Raw genomic sequence first — 11,961 nt, 5'->3', positions numbered from 1 at the left:
AATTACCTGCAAAGTGTAGGAGATGGTGAAGTTGTGCAATTTGATATAGTGCAAGGAAAGAAGGGTTTACAAGCAGCAAATGTTACTGGGCTTGGAGGTATTCCAGTCAAAGGCAGCCGTTATGCACAAAATTATAAACAATATCCATCCCAGCAGTTTCCCTACTCACAGCCTACTTTCCCCTTTTACCCTATACCCAATATGAACCCCTTCCTAAGTTTACCCTATCCCCAGTTTATTCCTAATCCATTTTTCACCCCATGGCTTCCCTATACAATTCCATTTCCCTACAATTCCTCTCTGGTACCGAGGGGGGGATGAAAAGGGGGAGGGGAAGAAATTAAACCCTCTCCTGCCTCAGTTTCCCCACAAAGCATGCTCAGAGAGTTCTGTCTCCCTTCTGTCAGCCCTAAGATGTTCCACAGAATCTGTTTGGACATTTAAAGACTCGGGAGGGTGGATTAAAATAAAACGGGTGAGATGTTGGGGTCCCTCCCCTGCCATGTAGCCCTGGGAGATGGGCCCTGGGGGGGAGACACGGGGTTTCCCTGCCCCTGGTCACCTTTGTTTCTTCTTCTTCTTCTTCTTGCATAATTCGTTGAGATCCTCCGAATGGCAGCTGACTCTCTTGATCCTGGAGAGGAGGAGGTAGAGGGAAATCACACACTCATCGTCATGCTGGGGGAATAATTGTCATTTTGGAAGGAATGGAGAAAGTTGCCTCCCAGCTCCCCGTTGTCTCTTGGAGTGCCCGGGGGATTGCTAATGCCACTTATGTTGTTTGGAGAATTTTTTGGAAGTCCATCTATGTCTCCTGACCCTAACGATCCGTTCATGTGATGGGGCTCCATCCCGCCCATGGGGCCGTCAGAGCCGGGGCCCATCGGGAAATTCGATCGACTGCCTGCGGGCGGTACTGGATTAATCATTCTGTAGATGTTGTGACTTGAATTTGTTGAATCTGCAGGGCTGGGCATGATGGGTGTCCCTGGAGGGTCACCACCACCGGGTGGACCCACGTATGTACCAGGCGATGAAGAAGAATATGGGATTGAGTTAGCACTGCTGGGTTTCGGCCACGGTCTACCAGCGCCCGGCCCCATGTTAATTCCAGGCATGCCAGGACCTAGGGAGTTGGGTGGAGGTCTCATGCTGCTGCTGTAGTTCTGCGGACCGGGACCCATGGGGCCCATCCCTCGTGGAGGGTTCATCCTTTGCATGGGGCCGCCCATGTTAGAGTGCCCTTGCTGTCACGTGGGATCCATCGAATTGGGCAGCAATGGCTGTGTACCGGGAACGGCACCCGGGGGCTGGTCGCCCATCCTGATGGGGGGCCGGGGACCTCCGGCGTAGCACGGCAACATGAACGGCTGACTGTGGGGTCCCATCATGCTGCTAGGATTGTGGGGTGGAGGCTGTGCGTGTGGCGAGGGCTGTGACCCAGGTGGTCCCTGGAAGAACCCGGGCGGGATGGGGCCCCCAGGCATCCCGTCATTCGGGGGAATGTTTCCAAGCACGGGACTCAGGGCAGCAGCTGCGCTGTAGTCATGAAAGGCTTTGGCTTCACTCGAATGTTCACAAGTGTCTCGCTTTTCGGGAGCTGCGCAGTACAGGTCCCAAAACACGCACCACCAGGAGTGCAGGAAGCCGGGGGGCTCGCCTAGCGTGATGTTCTTCTCCCACCGGATCTCGGACAGGAAGGTCTGCGCAGACTTCTGGGCGCCGACGTGCAGCAGGTACTCGTAGACGTACAGCGCCAGCTTCTCCCGCGCCTGCCCGTCCGAGGGCACCGCCGAGCCCTTCCCTTTGGCGAACATGGTCCGCGCCGAGGAAGAAGGGGGCGGCCGCCAGGAGCTGCCGCCGCCGCCGCCGGAGCCGCTGCGCCCGCCACCGAGGGAGCGCCGAGGGCTGTCAGAGCGCCCCCATCGCCCCGCGCCCGCCGCCGCTCGCTCCACCACGCGCTACGCGGGGCCGGGCGGGCACCGCCAGGTCCCACCGCTCCTCGCTCCGCCACCGACACTGCGGCTCGCGTGGTTCCGCCCGCACACGGGAACCGCCTCGCTGCTGCTCGCAGAGCGCTCGGTGCGCGTGGCCTGGGCCGCACGGTCCCTGCGCCAGGCTTCCCTTCGCCAGGACACAGCTGACATTGCTCAACAGTCTCGGTAATTAAATAATATTCACGAAAATATTCTTCCATCGGCATATATTTTGACTCCAGTATTAACTGTGTCCAAACGGTTTTTCCAAAAGCCCTTGGTAATAATTAAATCCCAAGAAACATAGAAAAAGTTCTTAAACAACCATGCCAGGAAGTGTTTCAATTCTTTTTGAGCTTGAATCAAGCTAAAATTTACAAATCATTGTTCAAGAATCATTTTAAGTTTAAGATAAATGTCCATATGTGACTCTGAGAGCCAAGAGTCTTCCCACGGTTCCTCCATAGTTTAGATATGGAACAGCAAAACAAAACCAAGAAGAGGAATCCAAAGTTTCCAGGGTTTACTCACACAAATCAGTCGCTTAGGGATCGGGGATCGTTCTACTCACAATTCACCACCATTATGTTGCAGTGGGGATATTGCAACACGCATATACCAAACCAGGAGTCCCGTGGAAAGGAAATATATATGGACAGACAGATTCTTGATAGCTGTTTCAGAGAAATGTTTATTTCTCCAGCCGCATGGCCGGGGCTCTGCCGAGGAACTCCGCAGTCACGGGACCCAAGGGTCCTTGGCCACCCCGGGGAACACAAACCAACAAATGGGAAACAAAGGTGACCAGGGGCAGTAAAACCCCGTGTCTTCCCCCCAGGGCCCATCTCCCAGGGCTACATGGCAGGGGAGGGACCCCAACAGTAATTCACACCACAGTTAAGTTAATAGGACTTCTCAGGGTTGTAAGAACCTGCTGAGCTGCCAATATTTATGGGACAATCCCATAAACATGTTGCAAATTCCACAAACATGATACCTCCAAGCCAAGACTTCTTAGAAATTTCTAAGGAATATTGTGTTACTTCACAAGGAGTCACAGCTGCCATCAGAGGCAAAAAAAGTATTTAAACAACAGGTAACACTTTTCTGCCTCTGTGCCTTTTGTCTCCAAGGTAGATAGACATGGACTTTCACGAGAATGCTGACACATTTATGTCCATTGGTTTCCTTCAGAACAAAATCAGCGCTTGTTGTTCATCCATGCACTCTTACAGCAATTGAGTAAATTAATATTAAATACATATTCCCCCTCCTGTAATACTGGAAGTATTTCTTGGGGGCTTTTCTGAACAAATGCAATATGAAAACGCTGAAAAACCTAGCCCAAGTACTCCCTAAAATATTTGTCACTATGATGGGGCTTTATTTTCATGTCTGAAATTTCAGCCTGAACTATGGCTTGAATCATTCCTATACCAGTACTCTCAGAAGTACTACATTGTGTTGCTCAGAAGTTTTTGCATCGTGGCTGTAATTCCATGAGACTTTTTGAACATGTTTCCTTAGGGACTCCAAGAATCAAATTTGTAGGCAGTGTATGTCAACATGTGATGTGTCTCTCCTCTGTTGTTTATTTCAAGAGAAGACTTCATCCAGAATGAGAGGAATTAGGAGCTGGGTTTCCATGCAAAGTCCTGTGGGCTCCTTGTATTGCTCTGAGTCTCAGAAATAAAGGCAAATGGATGGGAAAAGGCTATGCTGGCACAGCTACAGCTTGGGAAGCCATAGCTGAGCTATTTTTGGACTGCTGATACTACTGGAGACACAACAACAAGATTTAGCATGAGAGGGAATGGTTATTGCAACCATCAGCTTGGGTGGAACTTCAAGATACAATAATTCCCTTTCCTCGGCATATCTGGCTATCCTAATACAATTACCTGCAAAGCACTCCTGCAAGGTCAGCAGGTGCTGTTAGTCTTGACAACAAACTTTCTGCTGGGACAGCCTTCCCATGGAAAATCTGTGCTTAATTCTGAGTGCCAGAAGCCTGGGCAGACAATGTAATGTGGATGGATGTAAGGATAAACCAGCAGGAATGACTGCAGGGTGAGTGGCTTCCCTTGCCCTCAGCACACTGTAATTTCCCATGAGTCATTTGGAAGATATTAAGAGTCACCTAAGCCACCCTAAAAATAACATTTGTTTCTCCTGCTTAAACTAGTGACATTTAATTATAGAGGAGAAATGTAAATATCTTTGAAATATCTCCACCTCTGAAAAGCTCCATTAATATCCACAAGTAGCTGCCAGATTTGTCAAATAATAAATCAAAGTCACTTCTCTCCAAATAGGAAAGTGGCATCCAATAAATCTCTGGACTACCCATTACCAGGCACAAGTACACTGTAGGATTCCATTAAACAGAACATGGCCAGCACAATCCAGCTCCATGTTCTGCAAGAGGCTTGCTTTGCACATTTCTGTACCAAAGCAAGTTCTCCTGTGACTTTCCTGGTCCATCCCCCATGCCACAGAAGCCATCTGTCAGGACAATGCAGTTCTTTCCAGCACCCTGAGGAACTCTCAGCAGAGCATCACAAAATTGTAGGGTTTCAAAAACATGTAGCCCTCTAAGAATGTAGCCTAAGAATATTTATTTTTGTTGTTATTTGTGATTCTCTTTACAAATATTTTAATTGTATAATTTGTAAAATTTTTGTTTTCATGGACTATATATAAAAGTAATTATATTATTAGCTGCCTTTTTTTTTTTTTTTTAAGGAAGAACTTATTTATAATGCACAAGCTCAGTCACTTATGTTTCATTTTCTTCTTAATTTTTACTTTCATGAGAGCCTATTCGGCAAAATGGATTGGTTTGCAATCTGTCTGGATTTGTCTCAAATCTAACCCCTCTTCATATACTTCACATACCCTGCTCACTGTAATGCCACAACCTTGGCAGTGATTGTATCAAGATAACAAGCTTCTGTCTGTCCCATAACTAATGTAGGCTGGGAAGGTAACATAATACCCAGTAAGTAAGAATTAATCTTTTAAATCCAAATATATTGCTGATAGCAGGGATTTCTGTTGAATGCTCATAAGCACTGAGGGAAGTTGGATTGCTCAGGTGTAGCGTCAGCCCTCTTACAGTCTCCTCTGTGCAGCTTTGGGAATATGCCATTCTTCAGAATCAGACCCACATTTTTCAAGTTGTTTAAATAAAATTATTGGTATTTTCTTAGGTGGTAGAGTTTTCAGTCTGTGATTAGGGTTTGAAAAAAATAAACAAAAAAACAAACCCAAAACCAATCTCATGAAAGAAAATGTTCCACTGACTTCAGAGAATGAATCTGCATGGATGCAATAAGCTTTGCTTTTCACACCCACTAAGGGGAAAACCACACATTTATTTCACCCCCCTTCATAGTTCTTCTGTGAAAAGTCTTCCTTTCTCCTATATACAAGTTTTATGGACATTCTACCAATTACTGACACATAAGAAGCAAAATTTCCAGAAATGTTTTCCATGATGTGCCTGGTTTTTACTGGCTTAGTCCTTTTCTACTAACATATGGAAATAGAGCCTCAAAATCATTTGGGGGTAGGGGAAGCATATGCTGGAATTAATATTGTTTACAACAATTGATCCAGTGCACATTGTCTATGAAAGAGCAACAGCTTTGTGCTCTGCAGTTGAAACGGGATAATGAAAAGAAAACTGAAATTGATATTCTTGTGACAAGAGCTGTTGAGATCCAGTTTTCAGTCATCTCTGCCTTAACACAACCACACTCAGGAGGCTATTTTGCCTGCATTGTAGCTTTCATTAAACACACCTCTCAGTTTTGCTTTTAGTGACCAAATGATCATGCCAGTGAAACCACTACCAAGACTGACGAAAGTTGTCCATGTCAGTTAGACATCCAATAGCAGGACTCACAGATCTCATGGGCAGGTTTCAGTTTGCCAGAGTCAGTAGCCAGATTCTCAGAAGCTTTTGGCACATTGCATGCAAAGCTGTTGAGTGGCTGAAAGGGAGCAAAGAGCCTGTGGAAGTTGGGCTCCTGTTGGGCAGAGAGACTGAGCTGCAGAATAGCCCTTCCAGGCAGATTGAAACTTGCCCTGTTCCTGCCAGCTCTGGGCATGTTCAGCAGGTAATCATTGTGTTCTGGCACTGTGGCTGTCAAATCAGCACCTCTCCTGGGCTCTGAAGTGGCACACACACAAGTAAAACAACATAGGTAGAGATACACACATACAAACGAAAACTTTTCTTGTCCCTGACATTTTTATCAACACTCTTTCAAGCTTAAGAAAAATTGCCCTTCATTCCTCACAACCCCAACTCTGACACCTCACAGCTTCCTGCTAAGCTGCACAACTCTCAGCACTAAGCAGTGCTTTTATCACCACTTGACAGTTGTGAGCTCATGGAGTTAAACACTCCTAACTTGGCTCTCAACTCCAGCTGCCCTCTGCACTTTGCCAAGGGTCCTGTAAGTGTGCCAACACAATCAGCTTCTGCTGGGGACAGACAAGAACTGGTCTGCCTTTTCAGGAAGAACTTCTCTGTCTGTAGTGAAATACAGAATTTTGCCAAATACATATAGAAAGATAGATATATATATATATATATATGTATATACACTTACACACGTATTAAAAGGCAATCATGCCTGGCTTGAGAGCAATTGCTGGTTCTTGCATTTCCTGACTTCTATCATAGCTCCTCATATAACAGTTTTTGTTATTTACATTCTTGTTTAACTGGGGCTAGGACACGACTGCTGAAGTTACAGATAACAACCTTGTCTATCTAAAGCACTGATTTATGTTTGGAACTATTTAGTGATTGCTTTAAAATGTTCACAACAATTTGACTTTCAGAAGGCTATTAAGAAAAATTGTTGGACTGCTGGAAGAGCACAGAGTAAGAGTACATTGCCTACAGGACGCAGAGAAGTCCCTTTCTTGAGAAAATGGGATAAAATAAGGTAATATTTAAGAAACTGCTATGGAATAGCTGTGCTGAATGGCCAGAAAACTAATGTCTGAGTTCTTGGCAGGTTGACCATACAGAGATAGAGATTGAGACTCAGCCCAGGACACAGAGGACACACATACCTGTCTCCTATTTCCCTCCATGAAAGAGCAATCAATAAAAATTATCAAATTTCTATCAAAATCCTGTAAAGAGAGGATTGATGAAGAAAAATGATTGAGTGTCTGATCTAAAGCTAGTATCAGTTACAACAAGAGCATCAAAATACATCAGCTTCAGTAGATCAGGCCTTCAAGGTTGTTTCTACTGATTGATGTTTGGCTGTTGTTTCAGATGTTGCCAAATAGCATAAGTACTAATAAATTCTCAGAAAAAACCCAGATTGAATGGACAGTGTACCAGACCCTTGTGCATCCTGATCAGTCTCCCCTTAGAACACATAATTGGCTAAAAGTATTTTTGACTTCTCCTTGAGGCTGCACAAACATTTTTCATTTCATAGGTCATATCTGAGAGGGCCTCCAGAGAAAGTGTGATATTAGCTTTACAGTATTTTAAAAAAAGATTGGGCTCAAATAGAAAAAATACAGCCAAGGCAGCACCAACAATACTCTCTGCATTGCCCTATAAATATTAAGTTCACAATGTATGTGTCAATTAAGGGTGATTTGTGCTGTAGACCAATATACAGTATAACAAACACAGGAATGAGATCAGTGCCATATTTTAAAACATAACATCCAAACAGCCATCATGCAGCAAAGCCTTATATCACTGAACTCAAATTAATATAAAACCATGATTAAGAGAGATATAGATTACATGGTTCTCCTGACAATTCCAGCCAGGACCATTTACATCTGCCTTGTTTTGTTTTTCTGTTCTGTTTGTTATTTCTATTCCTGAAGTACAGAACAAACACCTAATCCCCTGGAAGCCAAAGACAAAACTTGGTGATTTTTTTTTTTGTTAATAATAAAAGAAAAATCAATAAAAGAAGTTAAGAAAATAATACACTTAGATGGGTAGATATTAAAAATTAATCTTTTGCTGTAGTCATAGGGGAACTTTTAAGAAAAATTTTAGCATGATCTGTGATCATTTTGTGCAGAGATTACAGAAAGATTAGCAGTCATTTAATGTTAATAGTAACATCAAAATTGGCAGGGTTGGTTTTTTTTCTTTATTCAGGATGTAACCAAGTGTAAAACCATACCTGGAAGAGAAAAATCTCAACATCTCTTGCAGTGAGATTAAATGGAAATAATTGCAAGTCTATCTGCCAAACATAAGAAGTTCAGGTGTCTTTGGACATGTAAAAATGAAACCTGAAAAGTTACATTGGCTCAATAGCTGAAACAATAATGTTTTGAATGTGGAAATTGAAATGCACAAGGAGTTATCAGAAATATCTGAATTTGAAATATAAGCTTAATATGAAAATTGTAACATATGTTCTTAAAATCAGATTAACATACTGATAAAGAAAACCTGCTATGCCTGGATTGTTTATCTCTGAAATCCTCCTCTGAGGACCACATATCTTTTAAGAAGACAAGCTTTTCCCGAATTAAATCTCTTTGTCTCAATAAAAGAGAAACAGGAGAAAAATTGATGGTCCTTGTTTTTCAGACATCCAAATTCTATGTTCTGCAAGTTCTTTCTGACCTTTGATTTATGCTGTTACCTGTGGTTCTGGTGAAGAACCGAGTAAGAGAATTTGGGGATTTTTTCCTCTGTATAGAAGAAAGTGACTGCAAGCTGCAATGGTAACATTAAGGATTTCATTTGGGTACATAAACAGGTGCTTAATTTCTGGAGTTACATTCACAGATTCTCCACAGGCAAAGCTGCTTAAAAGCCACCCTTTTACTCAGTCCCCTGCTTTCTTTTGTCACTTGTCTAAACCTATCCTTCTGCAGCAGACATTGGCCACTCTGCCTTTACTGGAAGCTAAGAAAACAAGGTGGCAAAAGTTTCAATATCCGTGGCTATTCACAAAGAGATACAATTTATTTTTGCTAGTCAGGTCAGCCGTCCACTGGACTGCATTTCTATGCCTTGCCACGCTTCATTGCACTCCTTTTGGACAAATTATTACCATGTATTTTTGCCTGTGGTTGTCCACTTTACAACTAGAAAACATATTTTGTATTTTCGACAAGCCCTTTGAGTTCTACTGCGTGAAAAAACCAAAACAAGCTACCAAACAACACAAACCAAAAATCCCAAAGCAACAGAAAACTCTCCTTAAGAGAGTTTGCTATGATTCATTATCTGACCTCCAAGATGTGATTTACCAGTCACAGAAAATAAATTTTACACAGCTCCTTCAGTATTCAGAGACAGGATTTCAGAAAACTTGATTTACCAACATGTAAAAACAAAACCAAAAGATTTCAATCCCTGATTATAAGAAATGCATCGTTTTCAAGGGAAAAGGCTCTGCATCTATTAAGCCCTGCTGCCATCCATGACTCAAGAGGAAGCATTTAATTTTGCTTTCTTTTCTGCTATTTCTCTATTTTTGAATGATGCAGAGAGGGTGGAAATCATTCCACTGAGCATTCAGCCAATAAACTGACAGTGAAGTGAATGAGGCTCTCTACACGACAGCTCCTCCTCCCTGTGCAATCGCTAGAGAAGTCTATCCATAAATGACCCTTGGTTTCCATTTAAAAGTCTATCATCTCAGTAGGAAAAGTCTTCTAAAGCCTTCTGACTTAGAGAGAAAAAGCTCTGCTAGCTGGCCTAAGGGCAATTTCTTCCTTCTGTTTACCTCTCTTTGAGAGGCAGCAGCCCAAATACATTACTGTCTAGAAAGTCCTGCTTGTAAAATGGAGGGGTGGGGGCAGAGCAGGGCAGAAGGAGGAAAGAAGAAAAAAAAAAAAAGAGATTCAGAGCTGAGGCAGAGAGAAAAATCAGTGTGTTGTATCCTTTGGTGCAAGCTGCATGCAGGCATGTGTGTCAAGAAGTGCATGATTAAGACTTGATCCAAGATCCACCCCATTACAACCTCTCTTATTTTCGTGGGGCCAGACCCATGCAACTTTCCCTGATGGTACAATTTACTTTATGGAAGCCATTCATCATAAGAGGCATTGCAGCACCCCAAGGAAAGCTGGTGATGGGATTACAGTCATCACCATGCCAGTTTGCCTCTGGCTTTTACTAATTCTTTCAAGCTAACATAACCCATTAAAATAAAACTCAGTCTCTGCCTGGATCAAACTTACAGCATGGGCTAGACCAGCATGTGCACTTACTTGCTTGCAAGGCATTCTGCCCCCTGCACACAAAAAAAGGACTGTTTTTTCCTCCTCTCTGAAAAACGATCCTCCACAACATCTGCAGCCAGCATCTGCAACACGTACACAGAGAGCAGCAATCATTTAGGACTCTTAATTGGTGTATGTGACACAGACCCCATAGTGAGGGATCAAAAGGTCTCAATGAAAAAGTCTCCCTTTCCATTGACAGCAAAAGATGTTTAAACGATACTCAGGAGAGGCCAAGCCCCTGGACAGCTTCCTTACCTGGGCAAGTCAGCAGAATAAAAGAAAGTTCTGTTTTGTTTTCCTTTTGAGCTCCTAGTGCTGATAAGGCTTGAGCAGAAGACTTCCTGAAGCCTGGGAAGGTTGCAGTGGCCATTGCCAATATTGTCTCCATCAGCAACCTCCCTCAGAGGGAGTTTCCAACAGCAGGCTCACATTGCTGCTGCCAAATATCAGTACCACTGAGCTGCTAAAGACTTTTCCCTCTGGAAGAGCCCTCATCTGTCACACATAGGTGGACACAGCAATGCTGAGAGAACAAGATCTCATCCTGAGGGCACAGCACCAAAGTGTCTCTTCTTTCATGCCTTGAGGTGCCTTCCTGTGCCTCTCTTCTCTCACCACGCCCCTTCGCAAACTCACATAAAACCTCTCATTCCCCCCCCCCACTGCATCCCCTCCTTTTGGCCTCTTTGTGGCAGGAAAAACAGCTGAGACCCTCCCCTCCCCATCCCAAGCACCAGGCCTTCGTTCATCAGGTTTTTACACCTCCACTAGCATCCCAGCTCTCCACAGAAACAACAGCCCAAAATCCTAATGAAACTCCTAGTGAAACTCCTTCTTAAGTACCACGCTCCATGGCAGGGCTGCAGTTGCTTTTCTAGGAAGAAGATTTCCTTCAAGATGCCCATAGCCCTCTTATTACCTGAAATAGCACACCTGAAGATAAATGATTTTATAGAACTGCATTCTGGCTAATCACTGACCAAAAAAACCCCAGCAGTGAGAGACTATCTGAGCTGCCTGAGTTGTACTGAAAAATCAAGGTCAATGTATTTCTAGATTTTTCTAGAAAGACAGCCTTGAGCCCAGCATCATTCACTCTCAGACAAAGCACAGTGTGGAAACTGAGACTTGACAGACAAAGTGTCTCAGTAAAGATGCACAGCTTGGAACAAGTCAGATAATTTGTAGTAATTGCAGGTGGCTCATGCAGAGCCATGAGAAGAAACCTCCCTTGAGTCATCTTGCACTTAAGTTGGATTTCTTCCAAGAAGATATTTGACTTAGCTTTTTTTTTAATCAGAGCCAAAAAGGAATTAAAAAAGCTTTTAATCACTGTAAGAATCCCACTTAATCAGACTACTGTCTGAGTTTGTTTCTTTAGCACTGATGAATTAACCTGATCACAGTGTGATTTTGCTAAGAGTTTTGATAGTGTAATATTAAAGTTTTTCCATTAGTTGCCTGCATTTACATCTGTTACAAATCTTGCTTACAGAAAAGGCTTGATAAGAGAGGTGTTAAATGCAACCCCTTGACCAAATCAATGAATTTCCATGTTCAGACCCTGCTATTCTTATTTTCCAAATGGGAATATTCAAGCAATTACTATGAACTATCCTATGATACAGGTGATTCTAATCATGCAAACTGAAACCAAGTAAACAAGTCCAGTGTTTTCTTACTGGACTGCAGATTTAAAGGTAAAAATCTGAAGTAGCTTAGGCCTTTTCCT

General features: G+C 43.3%; 1 protein-coding gene across 1 annotated transcript; it reads right to left on the bottom strand.

The window, feature by feature from the left end:
• Positions 1-547: 547 nt before the first annotated feature.
• On the bottom strand, positions 548-1,951 carry LOC109145897 (single-stranded DNA-binding protein 3; the record flags this gene model as incomplete). Its single annotated transcript, XM_039553920.1, is given in 2 exon segments — positions 548-634; positions 666-1,951. Coding segments are annotated over 2 exon segments (1,239 nt in total), but the record flags the coding sequence as incomplete, so codon positions are not given.
• Positions 1,952-11,961: the final 10,010 nt, after the last annotated feature.

The sequence above is a fragment of the Corvus cornix genome, chromosome 6 (genome assembly GCF_000738735.6).
Source record: "Corvus cornix cornix isolate S_Up_H32 chromosome 6, ASM73873v5, whole genome shotgun sequence".
In the NCBI taxonomy this organism is placed as follows: Eukaryota; Metazoa; Chordata; class Aves; order Passeriformes; family Corvidae; genus Corvus; species Corvus cornix.
Note: the sequence above shows the minus strand (reverse complement) of the source record. Positions and strands in the feature narration are given on the sequence as shown.